The sequence below is a fragment of the Taurulus bubalis genome, assembly GCF_910589615.1.
Source record: "Taurulus bubalis genome assembly, chromosome: 10".
In the NCBI taxonomy this organism is placed as follows: domain Eukaryota; kingdom Metazoa; phylum Chordata; class Actinopteri; order Perciformes; family Cottidae; genus Taurulus; species Taurulus bubalis.
Window position 1 is genome coordinate 7,597,789 of NC_136598.1, and position 24,006 is coordinate 7,621,794.

At 39.0% G+C, this 24,006-nt stretch overlaps 2 protein-coding genes across 2 annotated transcripts; one reads left to right on the plus strand and one right to left on the minus strand.

The window, feature by feature from the left end:
- Positions 1–4,744: 4,744 nt before the first annotated feature.
- On the minus strand, positions 4,745–11,612 carry LOC306742833 (dehydrogenase/reductase SDR family member 11-like). The gene is made up of 7 exons (XM_079225267.1): positions 11,395–11,612; positions 7,701–7,910; positions 7,079–7,173; positions 5,563–5,692; positions 5,217–5,309; positions 5,071–5,136; positions 4,745–4,935 (listed from the first exon to the last, which is right to left on the minus strand). The coding sequence occupies exons 1-7, from the start codon at positions 11,524–11,526 to the stop codon at positions 4,894–4,896; spliced, it is 768 nt and encodes a 255-aa protein (XP_079081393.1). The 5' UTR covers positions 11,527–11,612; the 3' UTR covers positions 4,745–4,893.
- A 2,062-nt stretch (positions 11,613–13,674) lies between these two features.
- On the plus strand, positions 13,675–16,363 carry ca4b (carbonic anhydrase IV b; the record flags this gene model as incomplete). The annotated part of the gene is made up of 8 exons (XM_079224529.1): positions 13,675–13,735; positions 14,023–14,067; positions 14,159–14,323; positions 14,611–14,756; positions 14,848–14,940; positions 15,479–15,545; positions 15,804–15,967; positions 16,178–16,363. 8 exons carry the CDS (start codon positions 13,675–13,677, stop codon positions 16,361–16,363), a joined length of 927 nt encoding a protein of 308 aa, XP_079080655.1.
- Between the last annotated feature and the right edge of the window lie 7,643 nt (positions 16,364–24,006).

Here is a 24,006-nt window from a genome sequence, read left to right on the forward strand (position 1 = left end):
TTACATTTTTGCACAAAAACACAACTAGATCTTACATGTAAGTAAGGGAGCTTTAGAGGTGTTGATAGATGGATTTATTTACCTAAAGACAATGCAAGGCTAGGTCCCCCCCGGTTTACAGTCTTTGAGCTAAGCTAAGCTAATGCTGCTTGCTGTAGCTTCACATTTACCATATAGACATGACATGGGACCAACATTTTAATGTGACTCTGCAAGAGAATGAATAACGGTATTTCCCACAATGTAAATCATTCCTTTAAACGTTGTAGTTTATTATAATTGCTGATACAATATGACACCATTATGAGAAGAAAGAGCTTGCTCGCTAGATACATAGAAAACTCCAAATTATCTCTTTTTAAATAATTTTGTTTTCTCAGCTGGAAATATTTAATCAAAGCTGGAAAATTGGAAAATCTTAAACTCAAGAGGCTTAACTCTGACTTACACTGATATATATATATATTTTTTGTGAACGTTTCTTTCCATACTGCACACTCAGAAACCATGCCTAGAAAAACCCGCGAGTTCATGCACTGTGCTCTTTTGTTTCAAGGGGATTTTGTTCCTAGAATTGTGTCCCCCCCCCCCTCTCCTGTTTGGTTTAAGGCAGGGTCACATTCTCCACACAGATTAGGTTCTCACTTTCCACTTTACTTTCACCTCTCAGCACTGAGGGTTTGTAACACCCAGTGCAGAGGATGAAATCTTTCCAGGTCAGCTGATTCCCACATGATGGCATAAAACAGACGTTTCTGCTTTGAAAAGACTGAGATGTCCAGATCAGATCTCCATCACATTTGCCGCAGAGTAATATGAACTGCGGAGGGAACATATTCAGATGTATTTTACGACATCAGAATTTCTTGTGTGAATCTTGCAAACAGTGGAAAACGATGTAACAATGCAGACTTTCATGCTACAGCTGAGATTTTTTGGAAGACATCCAAGCCTTCAAAAGGAGCTTGGCATTCAGACACAATCATAAGCTGAAATGGCAGAACGACTAACACAGTTGGATCTGTGATAAAACCATTTTTCACAGGGGGGGGGGGATAAAAAGTGGAAGGAATTTTCCATTCCATCTGCAAGATTAATATACGTTGGGCTCTCATGTTTGATGCTCTGCACAATTCCAGAGCATATTATTATTATCATATACACACCCTGAACAAATGTGTTATAAAACTATTTATTATAGCAGCTTTAAGAAGCTGGATAACTTTTTTTCTGTGACATAACTATATACATTGAGATCTGAGGCACTGAACGGCAGTGGAAAAACATGCCAGCACAGTGTGATGTGGACTTTGTACCACTAAAGAAACCAAGCAGCAGCATTTTCAGATGAGTTGCAGAGGGACACATAATGCTTTCTACATTATGGAGCAAATATATACACATGAGTATCTTAATGTCATTCTGGGTGGGCGAAGCACTTAGCGTTGGTGGACATCTGTGCACAAAACAGAAAAAAACACAATGTTAAAAAGGTGAAATCATTGAGCTCTACAGCGAACAAATTCCTGAACCTACTGTATGCCATAGCAGCTGAGCTTACCGTGCAGAGGTCATGTTGGGGCTTTGACCCCACCCGTTACTGCGGAAATGGCTTTGAAACATACGAGATGTGTTAGGAGGCATGCTCTGATCGGGCAGGAAAAACACACACAAAGGGATTTACAATCCATAGTATGGGCAATAATGAGAGGACAGCATGCTCTGTGGCATCCCATTACGTGAATAATCCAATAGCCCATTATAATCACAACATAGAAGGTGCATTTATTGATTGTGAGAAACTAACCTGTCGTGGTTAGATTGGCTGGTGCGGAATTGATGGCTGAAGAAGAGGGATGTTGTGCTTCTGCTCCAAGTGATCCAATTTGACTGCTCATCAAATACAGACGATCCTGCTTCTGCAATAGGACTAGGTTGTATAGAACAGTGCTTTGCAGTTACAAAAAGACAATAACAAGCGTTCAAATTAATATCGAAATCAAAGGCGAGATACAGAATAAGAACAAAGCAGGGCCAGGGAGCGTCAATAAAACACCTTTCACTTTCGGATTAAATCAAAAATCCTGTCCTATTGTATTGTTTTACGTCTTCAAAGGATTAAAGAGGTATAAAACAATACAAGGTTGCTGTGCTGATTTTCAATAAAACTACAAGCAACAACTCTCCCTGCTACAATACATTACAGGATCAGGTACTGGACATTAAAATAAAACAATAAAATGTTTTCAATTATCATCCCAAAGCACACCAAAAGAAAATCACAATATAGGAAATCTTCATTGAGGGCTCTCACCCAAAAGTAGAAAATAAAGAAAAAGACAATTCTAGACAGCAACTCAGCTTTTTTTTCTGCTTCTACAACACATTATTTTATTTCTGGCAGGTGATGTTGGCAAAGACTATAGCCACATTTCTCTGACACACATTTTCTGTTTTGGTGCGTGGAGCTTCAGCCTGGTCACGAAACAGCGAGCCAAGTGTTTAGCCAACATTTGTGTCCGCATACAACTGTAGGCTCTGTGTAAATGGATGTTCATTAACATCAGAAAGATGGTGGGTGGTGGTATTGGCAGTCCCCGGCTAACCTTGGCTTTCCTCCGGACTGGAAGCAGAGCAGGAACCTCCCTGGCAGCTCATACAGGCAGAAACATGGAAAGTGAAAGATGTATCTTTCAGCAGGACAGATATTTCAGTGTGGACCAAAGTGGAGGACTGACAGACCAGTGCCAACGAGGCTAAAAATGAACACAATCACATTTTCTGTGAACAAATTCTTGCATTTTAGTCATCCCATCATCTTCTCGCTTTATCTGTTGATATTGTGGATGAAGAGGCTGAACACCGTTTCAGACTGAAGAAATAAAGAAAGAGACAATTAATCAACTCAAACAACGTTGTTCCAGGTTGAGGCTTTCCGGCCTCCTCCTCAATATGTTCTTGCGCGTTGAATACGTAATCAACTTTTAAACCTGTTGTCCTTCAGATCAGATGGCAGGTTTTAGACCAAACAACAGAAAGGAGGGGTAAAGAAACAATAGGCTTTTAAAGGAGACCTCTCTAACTTAAAGAAGACAACTGACTTGTAAAACATGATTTAGCACAATACATGTTAATACAAAGAAAAGAAGTGATTGTAAAAGACACACAAAATGAACAGAAGAATAAGGCATGCATTATCTGACAACAATAATACAAAATTAAGCTGTATTGTTTCTTCCTTCACAATATGTAGGACTGCTCTTACCGACTTACTTCAGAAGACACACACAACCAGTGTGTGTCCTCCTTCAATAAATACATTCAAATAAAGCAACAAAGGCTCAAAGAGACAGTTTTTCACCCACTTTTCATATTCAATCTCAGCATCTGATTATTCTGCATTCAGATGGGTCTCTTTTGTGAAATTGTATGTTTCCCACCCCCTACAAGCTTCTCTATGTGAGTGTTACTTGCCACCAAAAAAAAGGTGCTCACCATGACGTCAGCATTCAGGAGGCATATCATAATATTGTGTCTTGTGGCCCCTAGTGGACCAAAACTAAAGGGATCTGTATTGCGTTGTGTCTCTCAAAATATATCCATGCTCTTACTGTCTGTCTGTGAAGATTGTATTGTTTGGTTTAACTTACTCTTTTTCTAAATGCTGTAAGATAAATTGCATGCTGCACTGCAACTCAATATATTTTTCTCACTCAGGTTCAACCAGCCACTTACAAGCAGCCCTCATCTTTTTGTCATCCTGTAGTCAAAGATGTTGCCACTGGAGGGAGTCTATGCTCATTAAATTAGCAAAGTCTGCAGATTGTTATTAAGTAACTTGTAACTTTACGGTATCATTGTTTGCCTCCTGTCTCCCATAATGTGTATTTTAATGAACTATCTTGGTGAAAAAGATGAGTATCTTCAGGTATCTGTAATTGTTGCTTCAAAGCCCAGATTGTGAATTTAATAGAATATACTGTATATTAATAGCTCATTAAATAACTCTCCAAACATGCTCGTTTTAAATTATGCTACTTTCTCATCATCTCAGTTCCCCTCATCAGCAAAGGAGTCCTGCAGGTCTTCGTGGTTGGTGAAGTATCCAGAGCCTCCATGTAGGAGTCAGTGCTGTAATTTCAGACAACACACCTCAATCACACTAAATATGAGATGGAGCACAGTTCAAATCAAACCAAATCAGTGGCTTATCTTCACCTCACAGGAATGAAACTTTTCAAAATGTCTTTCATAGTCTGGCCTCACTCTTCTTGTGCATGTCCCAGGACTCTTCTGCAGCATCTCATGCAGCAAAGTCATGCATTCAAAAGTAAATGTACACTTGTGTTATATGTGTGTCTTAAAAAGGAAAAAATAAACTAATTTCAGGATATTTTTTCAAATAATGTTTGGATATTATAAAATACAAATCTTATTTTAATATTTCTTTAAACATTTCACAATGTGTTGTCTGATATATTACCCAGTTTTTCATTATTACCTTTTTAAGATATTTTACATCATCTTCTCCCAGATAATTTACCAAATTCATTCTGATATTCCAGACATTTGATATTGTTGTATATTTTGCTCTTTTTGTATTTTACAGATTTTACATATACACATAATTTATATTCCTAATATGTGTGTATTTTTTAGATTTATATTTCATGTATGTATTTATGTCGTGATGTTACCCATTATCATACAGAAATAAATTAAGTTGAATTGCAACAAATTCATCTTCAAATCAGACATTTTATTCTATAGGAAAAAAATTGCAATATTATAGTACAAACTTTCAAAGTTGGACCATGATCAGATATACTAATTGCCTTAAACCAATCAGAGGAATGTGTCAGTACACTGAATCTGCTGTCACGTGGTGCAGCACTACAACACCTGCTCCACAGGTCGCATCTGAATGTCTCCAATCTGAGAAAAACAACATGAACGCTATCTCATTATGGTTACACTGATTATATATCAACAGTATAAGAGCACAAGTTAAAAAATGTGGGTGATAATACACCATATAAAGCACTCAAATATGTAAATTAAATTACATACCTGCACATGGGGAGGTGCACTGAGGACATATGTGACAGAATGTGCAATATCTATTGCTTGCAAGAGCTGTAAGAGAAGTAAAAAGTGAAATAATATGCTGACAATTATATAAAGAATATAAGGGAATGTAGGAATGATACCTTTACCTTAAATTTAGAGTATGAATCAGCAGCTTTATCAGCATTATTGTTGTAGAACCGCAAAAAGAATTCTGTCTTCACCATACCGGGAGAAATGCACTGCAAAAAGAGCATTGTTGGGCAAGTTACTCAGAAAGTGTAATAAGTTACCTTTTACATATTACTCCTTTAAAAAGTATTCATATCAATTTACATATTACTCCTTTAAAAAGTATTCATATCAATTTACTTATTACTTGATATCAAAAGTAATTAGTTATGTTACAAGCTATTTACTAATTTTAAAACAGACTCTTTGCATCATTGAGACAATCTCAAAAGAAGTACAAAGTATTTCTTAGTTATTTTTTACTGTGGCTCTGATGTGGGTGTTGGCCTCACGCAGCTCCTGTCTCAGGCCCTCCGTCAGGGCCGTCACAGCGTACTTGGTGGAGCCGTAGAAATGTGCATCAGCACTGCTAACTACGCGATGTCCACTCATGCTGCAACAGAAGAAGATTGTATAAGATGGAGGAAAAATGTATCAGGTCAGCACAAGCATTTACCTTTGTGGATTGATAGTCTCAGTCACTAGTGAATGGAGAAAAATTAAAAATTAAATGCATTGCCAATTTAAAAAAAAGACACATTTGACTATTAATCATATATATCATAATATTATTCAATTAATCATTAAGTCTATCAACAGAAAAATTATCAAACTACATATTACTGATAATCGATCAATAGTTTTATTTTTCTAGCAAAACATTTCCAGCGTATGGAACGTTTCTTTGTCTTACTTGATAGCTAACGAACAATCTTTTGTTGACAGTTGGTTGACTAAAACAAGCGCTTTGAAGACGTCGTCACGGTCATACACACAAGTATGCCGACCAGTGATCAACGCCTTCTGAGACAATATTTGCGGAGACACAAATTAGCTTTTTGCTTGCACAGAATGAAAGTGAGCAAGAGACAAATGTTAGGTTTGAATATGCGTGATCGGCCCTTTAGGCTTCAGAATATTGTGACTCACTATTTTCAGACATTTTACAGCCCTAACGATTAATGGAGCAAATAATCTGCAGATGTATCAATGATGAAAATAATTATGGCTGCAGCCCCAGCTCAGCTCTATTGCGTTGTGCAGTGTTGCAAATCGCCATAGTTGAACTTTGAACGATGATGATGATAATATTTAAGCCTAGAACACCAATGTTAAAAATAGTCACACAATCACTAACGTTGGGTGTAGTTTAATTAATTTCACCCGATATAATGTGCCTGATAAAATATACTTCTCATCGAAATATATTCAAATACAACAATACAAGTACTCTTCTTTTATTGTACCCTATAGAACTTATCATAAAACGATAAACAGGTATCATGGGGGGACCCTAAAAAAAGGCTCAAAATCTGGTGAAAAAAAAATTGGGAATCGGCAATAAAACATGATTAAAAATATAAATAAAAAGGAGCTATGAACTTGTTATTTGGTCCACATGTTCCTGAGACATGTGAGTCTTGTTATGTGAAGGAAAAGTTAATTAATGTTAAAAGTCAATGTTAAAAACCATCAGGAAAAAATAGTCACACTATCGCTAACGTCGGGTGAAAATCACCCGAACAGGTGCCTGTAGAAAAAAACAGTGATCGGAGCAGGAAGACACGCCCACCTTCACTAACATCTGTGAGCAGCATGAAGCTACAGAAGGACCCACGCAACTTAGACAAAAGCAACACAATGAAAATAATGTAACAACAATCGCTCGGGTGAAAATCACCCGACGTTAGTGTTCTAGGGTTAAAGCATCAAAAGAAACAGATATTTGGGTTAAAGGAAGTCATATTAAATCAACAGAACTGTCGCTCACAAGCTGTACCTGTTTATGTTCACGATGTGCCCATCGTCAACATGTCTTTCCTTCATTGACTGATACGCTTCACGGGTGCAAATACACAACGCAAGAACGTTCACCTGCAAGAAAAAGTCAAGATATTATCTTCCAGATAAAGGCATCCAATCTGAAAGTGAGAAAAATAGACAGTGCCTCAGTGGTAACATCATTTTCCTTCATACATGGAAAAGTAACTTAATCATTGATTTGTATGGACACGGAAACTGCATTTTTACCACTTTACACTTGGCTATTAGTCGGATGTAGGAGATATTTTCCTACTTTTAGTTGATAATGGACTTGATGTTCTGGTTGTGCAGGATTTGTCTAGATGTTGATGTATCAGATAAACTGAAGATACACTGATCTAAAATAACCTCTCACTATAAGGTTTCACTATTTTCAACTCGTCACAGTAGCAAATAAAATGAATGATGGCTCCATGCTATTCAAGCCTATTTTATGCTATAGCCTATGCTATTCAAGCATGCACAATAACAGGACCCAGAAACAAATGCAGCAAAAAAAGTATAGTAGTGTAAACACATGTGGTTAATTATAAGCATTATATTGAATTCCTAAAAATACAAAACATTTTTGATCTTACATCCAGCATGTTCTTCCAGCCGCTGGTTTCTCCATTTAACAGAGACTCTGGATGAGCCAAGCCAGCGTTGTTGATGCACACATCCACCCCTTTGTGCTGCTCTTTGATGGCAGCAAACATGGACAGAATCTCCTCCTCGTTGTTCAAGTCACACTGGAATGGCACCAGAACACCACTGTGGCCCGCACGTCGACACTCAGCTGCCAGGTTCTGAAATAAAGAATGAAAAAGACGTCAATAATCAACTTCATAATCTCTTTTTTTCTGTTGTTCACACAGGCTGTCAATCTGTCAACCGTTGGTTTTATTTTGTTAATTGGAACAGCACATAATGGAACGGAAAGGAAAATATTTAGTGTGTAAATTAGTGGATAAGGTGAGGGGGAGTTATTTATATATGCACTATTATTATTATGTTATATTATTATTGTTATGGTATTTTCTGTGTGGAAGGGCACCTGATTCTTTTCTTATATTAAAAACAAATAGATATAAAACAGGAAAAGCCAGGGTTAAGGGCCCCGCCACCACAAAACAGGAATTCAGGAAGTAATAGACAATGTAATCATTGTCTATATTGATTCATGGATGATGTATTACTTCCTGAATTCCTGTTCATCAAAGGAACACTTTAACTTAAAATGGCTATTCAAACAGCACATAGCATAAACCAAGGGTCTTTTCCAATCTACCAACAGATAAACATTAACCACATCAATGTCTGTACAACTTCTCTTTTCTCTTCTCTCCCCCCCAAAGGCCATATGATCTGCACTCATCTACAGGTCAAGTCTGTCGACTTGCTTGCAGACCCGTCCAGATCTGGTCACAGTCTGACTGGGTGTAGGGGTTGTGGGTGTCGCCACACTCTGATTGACAGGAGCAGTCTCTAACATGGTAGCTCTCCCCGTGTGCTGCTGGGGTGGGCTGGAGAAAAGTCGCTGGTTGGAGGTTCCGGCGGTTCTGGCGCAGCTCTGCTCCATGCTGCGTCCTGATGACGAAGGATCTCGGGGTGGTGCTCTCACTTGAGATCACCGCTGGCAAAGACCACGATTTTTCATGGTCTAACTTGGAGAATACAACTTCTCCTGGTTGCAGGGCAGGTAAGGGCCTGGCTCCATGACGGCGGTTGAAGTAGTGAGCCTGTTTAGCCTTTTCCCTCCCGTCCCTCTCTTTCACAGCTGTCCTGCTGGGCCATTTGGGTAGGAGATTTTTCTCCAGAGTGGGGAGTGTGGTTCTGATTTTCCTCCCCATCAACAGCTCGGCTGGACTGAAACCTGTGGTGGAGCAGGGAGTGAACCTATCGCTCATCAGAGCCATCACAGGACCTTCTTGCTTGAGAATCTTCTCTGCCGTCTGTACGGCTCTCTCTGCGTGCCCATTGGCCTGTGGATGGTGAGGGATGTGTAGTGCTTGAAGTCAAGCTGCCTCGCGCACTCCTTGAACTCCGCACTTGAAAACTGGGGTCCGTTATCGCTCACCACCTCATCTGGAATGCCAAACCTGGCGAAAACTGTTTTCAGTCTTTGGATAACTTGTGCACTTGTTGTTGAGGGTAGCTGCAGTATCTCTAGAAACCTGGAGTAATAATCTGAGATTACCAGGTAGTTGTGGTGGTTGTGCTCACACAGGTCCATTGCGATTCTCTTCCAGGGTCGCTCCGGAAGCGGTGTGGAGAGGAGAGGTTCCTTCTGTTGTGTTCTTTTCAGTTCACAGCACACCTGACATGACGTCACAAGCCTGCTTATCTCCTTCTGTATCTAATTAATATAATAATAATCGCGCGAGTCACACGACACTTCCTGCATGAACAATCTACCGTAAACGTTGGGTTACGAGCCGCTACTACTGAAGGTAGCGGGACCAGGCTCGACACCCGACTTGGGCAGAGGGGTCGCGGGCAGTAGCAGCAGCAGCGCTAGCTAGCAGCTTCTTGCTATTGTTCATGCAGAAAGGTTTCGTGTGCCTCGCGCGCCACTAAGAGATAACTTTTCGGACTGGTAAAAATGTCTTGAGTAACGCAGGAAAGTGCGTTACTGAGGTCTAGTAAAGTAGTGTAGTTACAATATTTTGAGTGTAACGCGTTACTTTACTTCGTTACTTGTAATAGTAATATCGTTACTGTAATCCGTTACTTTGTAACTCGTTACCCCCGACACTGCGGTCCATCGTGGTGTTATTATTATTGTACAGTGAAGGCGCAAGATAAACCCTCGGCTACATTGGTGGCAGCGATGGGATTGTCTTTTGCCTGAAAAAAAAAAAAAACATCGGGAGAAAATCAAGACTCGTGTAGAAGATAGTTCGCCGAAGTGAGCCAGCTAGTTAGCTAACATTAGCCACGCCATGACGCCATGAAGGAGCCGTGACTCTGATAATGAACTGACCCGGATCAATTGACCGGCTAGTGGAGGCCTGTTGCGGACGGGGTAATTGAAGAGAGCTACAGTTCTCGGGAGCTCCACGGACCGGAGCAGGTTGCTCATGATGATGGACTAAACTGTACGCTGTGCTGATGCCTGCGGGTTCTTCAAGTAGCCTCCCGGCTTCTCCTCACTGTGCTCCTTCGCTTCCGGACGAGGGGCCACCAGAGGGCCTGTGGGGTTTAGGAGCCATGGATCACTGGCGACACAGGGACTGTTTTAGTTACCGACATCAGTGAACCACAAAGGACTGTTACTCGTTCTGAGAGGGTGGTGAGACCACCGGTATATTTAAGGGATATTTAACTTTTTTTTCAACTATTATTAACTGATTTGTGTGTTGAATGTGTGAGTTTGCTGTTAACATGATCTCCTTGTTGTAGCAGCACATGCTTTATATGTATGGTGTGTCTAAACGCTATGGTGGATCAGTTATATGTCTGGTGTGCATTGACTAGCGGGGCAGACTTACTGGAGGCTGTGCAGTTGTAGGATGTCAATTTTGTGTTATTATACATGTTTTCTTTGTCGTAGCAGCACGTGCAATATGTTTTAATAGACATGAGACGTCCTTTCCTCTGAAGCGTGAAGAACACGTGAGTGTTTCCTCTCTCCAGCTCTCTCTGAGTTTAATGACCTACATAATAAAAGTTATTGAGGGAAACAACAGTTACAATCTTTGAAGACAGTTGTTTGTGGTCCTTTTATTATTCAGACCTACAATTAACATATTTTAACCAGATGGTGAATAAGAAAACAGATATAATATATAGCTTGAGTTTAATCTGTGATCGTCTTCACTCTAGTATGAAACTCCAGCGATCAGTCCGCTCAGCTGCAGCGTCCAATCACATAACAGATGAACAGCGAGGGGGCGTGTCCAGCGTTAAAACACTTCCTGGAAGCTCGCTCTTGGGGCTCCTATCATGGCTCCTCCGATTTCCCTCCTCGCTCCTCGCTCCTCCAAGCAGAATAAGAGCTTTGGGACAGACGTCAAGATGGCGGCGCAGAACCACTTCCGGTTCAATCGAGGCTCGAGGAGCGAGGAAACGATAATTTAGAGACTTGGGATGTACCCATTGAGTGCATTGTCACTTATGCATGCACTTTCAATTACGTTATCTCTGTTTTTTTCACGTTAACCTGTGGGTTTCATCAACTATACTTAACTAACAACTGGCTTCTCTAATAGTGCGCCAGGTGGACTGTTACTCACATTAAACAAATCCCATCCCAAAGTGCAGAAATGAACTTTTTAACACAGAGCAGACCTGTATCTTCTCGACGTCCCTGGCACAGCCCACCACCTTCATGCCGCAGCGGACCAACTCCTCAGCGATGGCCGCTCCAATCCCGACCGAGGCGCCGGTCACGAGCGCCACTCTGCCTCTCCAGCGGTCCATCAGCCAAACCGTCTTAAAATGCAAAGCCCTCTAAGGAATAAGGAGAGGGACACAGACTTTGGCAGAACAAGTTAGAGAGGAGCCTCCGCGAGTGACAGCGAGTGCGATCACTGGCAGCGGCGAGCGTGTGGCAGGCGTCAGCCAGGTGCCAGGTGAGCGGCGAATCAGCGGCGAGTCAATGGCAGTCGCCCCTCAAGTGCGGGTACTCGTCGAGAAGCTGACGCGAGTGGGTGGAGCCACATTTCATGGGAACACCCATTGTTGTTACAACAGGTCAGCTGCCGTAAATCAGTTTTATGATCATAGAATGGAGGAGCTGCGTTTTTGTTGTTGTTAATGCCTAAATGTACAAATAGGTAGATAGAAAGATAATGTGTTTTTTTTGTAGACTTAACACTTACAATATGCAATAAGATAACATATTGCTGTAAAATACGGATGTACTATTGAATATTGTTTTGCTACTACTACATTCCACTTCATAATATATTACACGTATATACCATACTATGTATAATGTACCTGCCTTTTTTATATAAATAAAAAAAAATATATTTTTTACCATGTCATGTCATACAGAAGTGCCAGTAGTTGTCAGACAACTGCAACGATTGGTTTACATGGATCGTGGTTATATCTGGATCCTAGGCCGGCCCAACACCTACTGCTATTAACATTCTTATTATTATCCATCCATCCATTATCAGCCGCTTATCCGGGGTCGGGTCGCGGTGGCAGCAGGTTCAGCAGGCCGACCCAGGCTTCCCTCTCACCCGCAACATTTTCCAGCTCATTCTGGGGGATCCCGAGGCGTTCCAAGGCCAGCCGGGAGATATAATCCCTCCAGCGTGTCCTCGGTCTTCACCGGGGTATCTTATTATTATTATTATTATTATTATTATTATTATTATTATTATTATTAGTTGTTAGTTATTACTATTAGCATTGGAAATACACTTACTGGTTATATTATCATTATTATTCTACTATATCCACGCATGCTGGTATTTGTGGTAGTTGTAACTTTTTTATCATGCCTATACTATGTCATGGCATACTATTATACCACCATTATGAGACTCTACGTCGTTATAGCAGATGTTGAGAATGGCAAGAAAATACACAATATGGACAATAACGCAACGGAGGGAACAAGAAAAGCAGAGCCATAAAATTAAGAATTCAACCAGCCAAGAACACAGATGTCAAGCAGTTGAGTTCACTTTAATTTAATTCACATTAAGTTTGTCATATTCACATGGCCTTACAACTGATAACAAGAATGAAAAAAAAAAACTTTTTGTATCAAATATTATTCATATTATTCTTATTCCCTCGATCCTTTGCATTATTGTCCATGTTGTGTATTTTCACCTCATGACGACATCACAAAGATCTGCCTCATTAATTTGTAGTTCTACAAAGAGGTTTTGAATGGTCTGATTTTACAACTAAATAAAACACAACTTTAAACTAACTTACAAGTTGTAAGTGAAAATCTTCTTACATACAATTCCTAGGTGTTTTTTCGTGCTTATACATGACACCAACCTGTTAAAAAGATGAAATGGTCAGACAGGACAATGTTGGGCGGTTGCTGCATGAATGAGGGGGAAACAGGAAGTCTGGTCAGCTGCCCAACGTCCTGCTAATTATCAGCAATAGCCGGAATGCATGCAATTATCATTCCTTGAAGGAAATTAAACAAATGACCACATCTTTTGTGTGTGTCACAGTAACACAATACAAACAGTAGTAGTTGTAGATGAATTGTGTCATTACTGATAACTCTGCCTCAAAAGAAGATAACAAAATCCTTGCTGCACCTAAATAGGTATAAACCGATAAGTTGAAGATTTGTGTATGTCAACCAAATCTAAACTACATCTTCAAGCTTTGAGTTTTCAGGCCACGTCTTGTGAACAAGGGTCCATACATTATCTTGTGAATATCAGTATGTACAGTAGATATCAGTGCTTGCTGTGGTCACAAGTGGCAGGAGTCATAAATCAAAAGCATGTGTGTGGGCGGGATTAAGAGGTGAGGTTACCTGTCTTATAACACCTTGGTCAAACTCTGCTTCTGGCATCATTTTCCAAAACGTTCATTTCAAAGCAGCCAGACTCGGACAGATACAGTACATTCACAATGCTGTCTGCACCTGTTTTACTTTTGTTTGCATCTTCCATGAGGATAGTCTCAGGGGCAGGTAAGTTATCAAAGAAATACAATCTAATGATTGATTAGACTTTGCAAGTGTATTCAGTTTTAGGCATTTTTTATTTTTAGTGTTTTCTTTTAAAGAAATCAATGACATAAATCACCGTAAACGTAACTGGGCTTATTCATCACAAATAATACATTCCAAAGATTTATTTCTCATAATTTTGTTTCATGGGGAGATATTTTTCAGCTGGAGGCTTGTATTGGTTCTTACTGTTTTATATTTTTTTTATATTTTCTATGTAATGGCTTATTTCAAACATATTCTTGTAGATTGGTGCTACCAATCCGAAGTTACATGCAATCACACCTGCACAGGTAAACCTCAGGATAAATCATTTACAGTTTAAATAAAATAATAAAATGTAAATAGTGGAGTTACTTTTTGTTCTCCCACCTGCCTTCACAGGTCCAGAGGTGTGGGGAGTGGTTTCACAACACTGCAGTGGCAAATCTCAGTCTCCAATTAACATTGTTACAAGGAGAACGCTGCGAAATAACTCTCTCACTTCGTTCGAATTCATTGGCTATCAAGAGGCTTTTCACGGTCGCCTCATCAACACCGGTCACAGTGGTACGTCTGTGTGATAATTGCAGTTTTATTTGACAATGAATGATTTTAAATCAACTTGACAAAAGTAAGCTTACTGTGAAATAGTCCCAATGTAAACCACTGAGATAATGGTCGTATGTATGCCCATACTTAAACCTGAAGTTTATATAAATAAATTAATAAGAAATAAACATTTATAATATTTTAAAGTTTGCATTGTAGCCATTTTGCAAAAGACTCTACGTAATCATCATCAGAGGGGTCTTTATTGCCTACATTTCTATAAATTGACTTGCGTCTTTTTCCAGTTCAACTGGATTTACCCTCTGGTATGAGGATCAAAGAAGGGAATCTAACTGGAGCATATAAAGCAGTTCAACTTCACCTGCATTGGGGCAAAGACGGAGGACCCGGGTCCGAACACACGGTTGATGGAGAACAATCTCCAATGGAGGTAAGAAATATAGGTATGGAAGTGTGTTCTAGTTATATAAGCCACTGCATTCAAATACATTCAATATTGATTCATTTTACACCATCTACAGATGCATATAGTCCACATAAAAGAAGAATACGACTCTATACCCCAGGCTGGAAAAGACCGCACAGGCGTGGCGGTTCTTGGATTTTTCTTTCAGGTGATTTAATTTGATTATCATATACAAAAAAAGTGGAGATCTGCTTAAAATTGATCAAATAAGTTTGATATAACTAAGATGAAGAGAGTTGTCCCTGACCAATTTGGTGCCCTAGGCAAGATTTTAGCTGGTTTCTCTGGCATCGCAGCCAATTCCACCACCAATCATTGTTTTCACACACGCCACAGAAACTGCTTAGCTTTATGTCTTTATGGCTTTATGTCTTTGAATGCCTGCATACTTTTTTTTGAATTTACACTAATTAATTTAAAATGGTAGTATCTGATTCTAAATCAAGCTATCTATTAGCTATTACGGGGATGCTTCCACATGATACTGCGGGCATTTAACCCCCAATAAAGTTATTGTTGTGATTGTTAAGAACAAACTTTGACATTTTCAAAACCTTTGTAGATCAAAAGTAACAGGAAGCAATACACCTTTAACAAAGTAGGATATGTTTGAACCAAACCATTGAGACTATGTTCCCCCATTTTTACAAAACTGCCAAGTAACTTGAACATTTTATTCTTTTCAGAAATCCAAGTCTGCAAATAAGAAATTTGATCCACTTCTTAATGCTCTGAAATACATCACGCAACCTAGTAAGTCTGCTGACATGGAAAAACAAGATAATTGTGCATCATTATCTTCAATCTACATTGTGTATTGGGTCCTAAATGTGCTGCTGATTGCTCCACTCTTAGGCTAAAGTACAACTGTTAGGAGATAACACTGTCATAAAGCCACTCTTTTAACACCTCACCAACATAGATTAGCAATCAAGCTGTCACCTTGAACCTCTTTGTTGTCTAATATTACAATTCTGGCTAACTTGTCTTGTTAATATTTTATAAAACTAGCCAACAGAACAATACTGAAGGGCGTGTCCCTGGAAATGCTCACACTTCCCAAGAAGAACATGACCAAGTACTTTCGCTATGATGGCTCCCTCACGACACCCAACTGCGCTGAAGCTGTCATCTGGAGCTTGTTTGAAAACACAGTTCCTCTAAGCAGTAAGCAGGTAGATATTTTCACAATAATTCAAAAAGTTAAATAAAGTAAAATAAAATGTGTGTGTGTGTGTGTGCGCTAAACACTCCATGTATACACTAAGAAAGAGAAGCATTACGTAACTCATTTGACTGGCCTCCATCTTCTACCACGACATCCACTGTAGTTATATAATTTGCCATTTTACTTTTTCACCTGTCTGGTGGGATGTTTATTGCAGCTCGCTGGATTCGCCCAGCTTCAGTTCTCTACTGGAAAGCAGATGGTCCAAACCTACAGACCCTTGCAGCCTTTGAATGACCGGAAGGTGTATTACTCCAGAGGCCATCTTGCTCAGCTTAGCAGTGTGTTACTCATCACGTGTGTGCTGGTATCCAGTGCACTCTCCCCGTCTCCCTCTGTTTAATTTACTACACTTTTATAAATACATACTGCTGTCTATATAGATGATTGTCAAATACATGACATATATTGTAATGTGTATTACAACAAAAAAAAACAAATGTGTGAATGAACTGTATGTAATATGTCCGATTTTGTTGTTGTAATGACAACCTCAAATTTGAAAGCATGTGTCATCAGCAGTTTCAAATATGAATGCAAGATTTAGCATCTTGACACCTCATAATGTATGCATTTTTTTTCTGCAACAAACCGCACTGAAGTTTGCTAACAATAAAGATCAAACAATTGTGTTTTCATTTTTGATGGCACAGATGTCATGTACAGAACACTTATAGTAAATGTCGTGATGCTGCCTCTTGTGATATGTTATCACAATACATGTATTTGTGGTACTGAAGTGTTTCCTTCCTGTCCTTTCTTGCAGTCTTTTCTCAGCAGTTAATCATCTAAATGATGTTGTTTGTGTTAAAAAAGGCTCAGGCTTTGGTACGCACTGTTGTTATGTAAAACATTATGCAATGAATAAATAAAGTATTAGTTCGATGTCTGCTTTGTAGAAAATCTTTCATGAGGTTTTTAGGGGCATGTTGATATCTTAAATTATAGAGATGGTGTGATGTTGAGGATTATTGTAATGCACTTTACGCTGTTATCAATCAGAGCGTCACCTCTCCTAACATCCACTATGTGGCAGCACCGAACAAGTCTGAATGAGTCTTTGGAATGTGAATGCATTCAACTCTGGGTAGCAGTAGAATGCTACATTCACTATTTTAAAAAGTGCATGAACATCCTCAAATATCTGTATTTCTATGTTTAGCGGTTCTGGGGATGTTTCATCTCTCATGGTGTGATTTGCTATTGAACACACGACTATGATGTCATTAACAGTTAGATGTTTGACTGGACAGAAACAGAAATGGTGGCTTTTTTGTGGTGTGTGAAACCGAACATCTGATAGATTCATTGCAACTGTTTGAACATATTAATGTTCTAAATTATATATTTTTAATTGCAATACTCAAAATAAAAAACGGGTCGGCACCACCCCGTTTTTGATTTTAAATGCATGAAAGAATCACATACATGTGTTTATTGCATCAAGGCTTTTTGGCTTCGTCAGGAACCTCTATTTCAACAAAATAAAAATAAAACATTTTTTTCACTAAATTATAAAAATGCTCTTGTTGAAATTATGACCTTTGTGTTGTTGGGGTCAGTTTCGACCCAGTTATAAAAATAAGATTTGCTTGATTGGTTGTTGTTTGTTTGACCTTGTAAATCTATATTTTGTGTTATGACTTGTTCTGCTTTTCATTTTGTGTTTTATTTTAAAGTTCTATTGCTGAAAAAAACTGCCTTTTTAGCCTTTTTCTTAAAGTATATATACATATGGGTTGAAATTGACCCGTAACACCATAGATGTTACTATAGTTAATAACATTAACATGAAAAAATAAATACAACAAATGTATTTAAGAGATGTGTTCTAATACCCCTCAGTAATAGTCAAGTAAGACAACAACCTTTTATTTATTTATATGATTCTCTTGAGGTTCATTTTACAATTCTTTTTAATTGAAATTGAGGGGTATGCTGATAAAGAAAAGGCCCAGAGGCCCACAACAAAAATATTAAAACAAACAACAATATTTTCATGGATAAGGAAGCCTAACGAGGTAACCAAGAGATGAGAAACACATTGGATGATAGATAATTGTTTTTAGTGTATTTTACAGCTGATTTAAGACATGGGTCAAAACCGACCAGTTAACATAAGAGATGGTAACAGAAAGCTAACACAAGAGGAAGATTAACAGCAGCAACCCTTTTAAAGGAAAGATAACTTTACAGCTACCCTTGTACAGGATTGACTCCCTGTCTGCAATCAGTCAGTAAAGGTAAAACATAATTCAATCAGTCCTAATCAGTGACCTGAGAAGGATAATACCCACTGATGACATTAGATGATGCGCTTGTTTTGGGCACCCTGACTGACTACAGTATAGCACCTCACCTACTTGAGGAGATCACTTTGGATGTAATCCCATGTTGCACAGGAATAGATGTCTAATGTAATCACAGCCTCTGGCACTGCAGTGCTGAGATAATCTGCAGGATGCACAGTCATGCTAGTCTTTCTGTTGTTTTCTTGGAGAACACACATATGTACTCATTATCACATGAAAATACAACCTGTATGTAGTAGAACCTTGAGATCAGAGCATAGAACCCTGAGGTCATAGCATAGAACCCTGAGATCAGAGAACCCTGAGGTCATAGCATAGAACCCTGAGATTAAAGCATAGAACCTTGAGATCAGAGCATAGAACCCTGAGATGAGAGCATATAATGTGTGCATGGGATATTTGACAGGGTGAATTTCTTTAGTATTTGATTCCTTGCAGCAACTTTCAACTTCTTGTCAATTCTTCCATTTGCAACCAGTTATTTTTTCATCTGCTACACAACTGTCTGCTTCTCTTTTCTTCCTTTTCTTGCTTTACTTTTTTTTAACCCGGACATCTTTTCTCGGTTTGTGTGCGCCGCCCTTCCCCCACTTCCTCTTATTTCACTTGGTGTGACTCTGAGGTTTTGGTTGTCGTGACAACGGAGGACACAGGCTCTTGCCTATTCTATTTGCGAAGTTTCTGTTGTTGCAAACATATTGCACATTTGCTGCTGGGATAGAAGAGCCTTGCACCACCACACCACCACCACCCACACCGTGTCAGAGACATGCAGGCGTGAATGAGTTCTCAGAAATATAGACGCGACATTAATCTCTTCCTGTGTAATCTATACAGATGATTTTGGACTATTATTTGAGGACAGCGCTGAGGCCTCATACTCCCTTTGCAAACATTTAACATAAAATAAGCTCACTCAATCAATCAGGCTGCTAATAATCTTTGATTTACTTTTATCTTTCATCATTATGTTGTTATTTTAGTCAAAGTACATGCCTCAATGATGCATCAGTACAGAGTACTATTGTCCTGAGATCAATGAAACACATTAGTTATTACTGGGATCCATTTCGGTTTACTTTGGTGTCTGGTTTCTTCTTTAAAGCAGGTGTCGCCGCATAACTACATGTCCTTAAAAGGGATGAGCAAACAGTCGGCAGCAGTGGTGCAGTCTGACAGGGCTTCATGGGCGTAGGTTTTGAATTTGCATGTGTGTGTTTGTCTGTGTGCAGATGTGAGAAGTAACTGAGTACATTTATTAAGATTTAAAGTACATTCTGAGGTAGTGTTACTTTACTCTTGTATTTCTAGATCGTGAATCTTTCTTCCAGTGTACGACATTTAGCAAGTAAGATTGTAGATAAAAGTAATAATACTGTATAATAAGCTGTATTAGAATCACTAAACAAAAGTATATGGACCAACACCCACCCGCAGCAGCTACAGGTTCATGAAGCAATAAAGAAAGTTATTTAAAAATAATTATTTCTTATGCAACATTTTTTAGAACAAACAATTATTTACTTCAACTCAAGGGACATGTTCATATACTAAAGTACATGTTTCAAATACTTTTCCCTCCACTGTGTGTGTGTGTGTGTGTGTGTGTGTGTGTGTGTGTGTGTGTGTGTGTGTGTGTGTGTGTGTGTGTGTGTGTGTGTGTGTGTGTGTGTGTGTGTGTGTGACTGTTGGGCTTTTCCTGTGTGAACCACGTGGCTCAGACAGGGTTAATAAAAAGACCCTGTTCACTTCTGGGTTTTCTTTCTTCTGGGGAGTCCGAAAGCTGGTAAGACCTTGACAGCATGTGACTCTATTCAAAAATCTGATGATTGCTGCTTTTTTTTGTTGTATCTATACAATTCAAATGCACTGAAATACACAGCAGTAACTGCTGTGTGTCTCATTATTGTTCTATATCAGCATCATTTCGAGCAGCGCTAGTGTCAAATGCTATGTGTGCTAATTGTTTTCATGTTTCTCAGATAGAAATTATGTTAGAAAATAAGCTTGTGTTTAATTTAATGTGTGAAAACGTGCCTTTATTTAACCCGTCAAGTTTTCAGTGTTCAGTGCGGTGGAGCAACCAGAAGCTACTGATGTACAGTGTTGTCACCCATAAAGTAGAAAGCACTACTAAACTTCAATACACAGTGTAGTGTTTCCTACTTTATGGATGAGTATACTGTTAGCTGCAGATAAATGTACAAGAAGAAACCAACGGACTCTGTGTGAAGGATCATAATCTTGGGACCCAAACCTAAAAACCTGCAGAATATTTTTTTTGCTTCTGTCATTATATTTTGTATTACGCTCATTTATTACACAGTTAGACGATAATGGTGAATGTGAATATGTGTCAGAAAATAAACTGTTTGACATGAACAAAGTACAATCATATACCGGTGCAAACAAGTGGCTTAGCATTATTGTTAAAATAAAGCAGGTGAGCATTGTATAAATTCCAGATAGTTTATTATCAGTTTCTGCTTTACAGTTCTTGCATTAATAGCATGAATATATTTTAAACTTTTCCACATGAAGAAACTATGATCTAATTGTAGAAAATATATAAACAGGGTATAAGGCAAATATGGATATACTGTACTATAGAAATACTCTCTCCAGAGCTTACCTGGTTAATTTTTCATATTGAAAAATATTCCAAATATATATGAATTGTATTTTTCTGTACTTCCCGATTATTATTTTCTTTTTTACTGTTTCTTTCAAGTAAATCTTCTTTTTTTTTCAAATAAAAGCTGCTGATTTATCACTGTGTCTGAGACTTGGCATTTGTAGCAAACATCTTAGCGTGCCCTTTTCTTCTAATTCCAGGGTAGCGGCTGCAGGTAGTTTGATGGAACCAAACCTCTTCGTCCATGCAGATCCCCCTAAAATTGGGATGACAGTTACATTTGTGTGCAAACGTCAGTGCAAGAACTAATCAATAAAACCAATCATTGTATTGCAATTGTAGAGGTGAAACCCACGTAGTAAAATCCATCTTGATCCATGTCACCTAACACGTAAATAATGTCTCCTGAGCGAAAGCCAAGTTCAACCTTTGAGAGACAAAAAGAGTTTTGAGCAAGTTTTGGATTAGTACAAAGTGGTTAAAAACATGATCATGATATTGCTTACTTCACTGTCCATGTTGGGGGAACTTTCCCATGGATCGTACTCGAATAAGGCCACCATCCGTCTAACGACCACATCATCAGGGTTACAGGGCACATCGCTCAGATCCGGTGTAAAAGACATATCTGGGGGCCCAAACATACAAACTCTCCTTTGAAATCACAACTTTAATGCCGAAATAGCTAATTAATTTAAGAGTAAAGAGTAAACAACGACCTTTGAGCAAGTGCACTGAAATAAATCGGTGTTTCATTCCCATTTTTATAAGATTTTGTATTACTTTTACTTATTGTGGTCGTAACCTCCTAATGTTAAAATTCACAGCTCAGTGGAAACAGCTTCCCACCCCATGTTGTATGTCATACTCTGGCAGTGTGTTACAGCGTAGTGTCCTGCAGAAATACCTGTATGGTCCACAGGGAGGAAGCCCTGCTGCATGAGTAGATGCTTCAGGTACTCATCATCCACTGGGATTTCATCCACCATGTTACTTGGCACAAAACCGGAGAGACCTCCAGACTCACCGTGATAGAAACCATCAGAATCTGTGTCTCCAAACACCTACAAATGCAGAGTTTTATAACTTCATTTGGGGTTTTGGAAGAAAGAAAAGAAGATGTTTGCACGCTGCAGTGGGCGTATTTAGTGAAAGTCACATCAATCAGTTGGAAAAGGTGACAGGAAATAAAGAACAAAGCTGATATGTTTCTACATATTCGGCTGGCCTGAATCAAGCCCAAACAGGAAACACCATCACGTTCTTTCAACTGATGAAGTGAAGAAATACTCACAACTCAAACATATAAGTTACATATGGCAGCACACTTGAAGAGCACCATACAATAATTGTTCACAATTTCACCTCCTCTTCTTTTACATTAAGTAGCAGAAGGTAAAAAAAGGCGTCACATGTTTTAGTTTTTTACCTTGATTATCTGGCCTGGTACAAAAGGCAGCTCTTCTCCAGCCGTTTCATAGTTGGGGGACATTGCAGCAGGGTTGTATGGGTAAAGTGCCACAAAGAGTCGGACAGTCGGTATGGACACCTGGCTCGCAGTCTCAAGATCCCATTCTGAGAGCTCCTCCGGAGTAGCAATCTTCACTTTATCTGGGAATATCAAAACATCCAACTCCAGCCTTGTGTCCATTTGCAGCAGCATGGGCGCTCGACTGTCCACTTTGCAGGCAGATGGCTGCTGCACACAGCAGACCACGACTTGCCCTTATCCTAATTTGAGGTAACTAAGCTAAGCAGAAGGAACAAGTAATCCTCTTTGAAGCCAGTGGAGCGATCCATTAGTTCAGCAATGCTTGTTGCTCTGTAAGACTGTACAGTGCACCGTAATGGGAGTAATGGTTTGCTAAAGAAACCTCTTATATTCTGGATTATGCTGGATTAGATAATAGTATGTAGTTCTTTTAGGCTGCTTCTAACATACACGTGGCAGTTTAGAGATCTTCTTGTGTCTGTCAAATATTACTAAAAGGCATACAATAAATATATTTCTAAGAAGAAAATGTGATGGGAATAGAGGTTTCCCAAGTGTATTCCCATAATTAGAATATAAAGGTTCTCAAAAAAGCCTGTGAATAAATTGATCCTCTTCGAAACAATAAAGCTGAAGCATAACTGTGTGGATATATTTAAAAATGCCACTTTTTGCATAGATTCTGGTGGTAAAAAATAATAATAAAAAAGCTTTAAGTGTGAAACCACACATTACAATAAAACAATGTAGTTGAAGCCTCAGATATTATATTGTATTATAATAATTGAAGCAATGGTTAGATGTGAAGAGGCAGTATTGTCCTCCTCTTACAACTTGTCCCAGTTTACACTGAAAGTCAACACTTCCTCTCTTGAGGTCAGCAGGTGATAATCTCTTCCTGCAGAGCAACAGAAGGTTCAGGAAGTAGGTTGTGGACACGTCTGACTGCAGTGAAGGCCGGGGGTTTATTGTGACCAAGGTTCTAGTAAGGACAACCCCCACCCCCAAAGAACAGAAATCTAGGTGGTGGTTCCATTCATTCATATTAGAACCAAATTACACATTCCTCTCAGCCTTCATATTTATGAACACACATGCAGGAAATGTATCATTAACTATAAACAGCATTGGTATTCATGCTCTATATTCACTGTCAACTTCAGTTGTGGTCTCCCAGAACAAGCACTAATGAGCTCCACATGGTTTAAAAATATATATTTTTTAATGTGAGATGAACATTTCCTTTAACTTGTGTGTTTAGTTCAGATCTTAATTAGATTTTCTTGTGTCAGTTTTCATTGAAGGCAGTCGTCTGCCTCATTTGCTCATTGCTTTAATGTTTGTTTTGGAGCCTCGTTGCTCTGTGTATTGTTGAAAATATATATGAATATAGTATCAATGAATTTACTGCTAATTCTGCATTGATTTTTCTTAGTTTTAGTTCCCTCTTTCTGATATCTATTGTGTATGTGCCTGTTGATATGGGTGGCCAGCTGCTGCATACAATTGTCAGTACAGGAATACATACAATTTAATGTAACTGTCTT

Bases quoted from the DNA above. Each gene is read 5' to 3' on its own strand.
- LOC306742833 (XM_079225267.1), bottom strand. From the start codon at position 11,526: ATGGACCGCTGGAGAGGCAGAGTGGCGCTCGTGACCGGCGCCTCGGTC. The intron at 7,911-11,394 runs GTCTGCTCTGTG...TCTTTATTTCAG, and splicing joins GGGACGTCGAGAAGATACAG to AACCTGGCAGCTGAGTGTCG. The intron at 5,693-7,078 runs GTACAGCTTGTG...CTTCTGTTGCAG, and splicing joins CACATCGTGAACATAAACAG to CATGAGTGGACATCGCGTAG.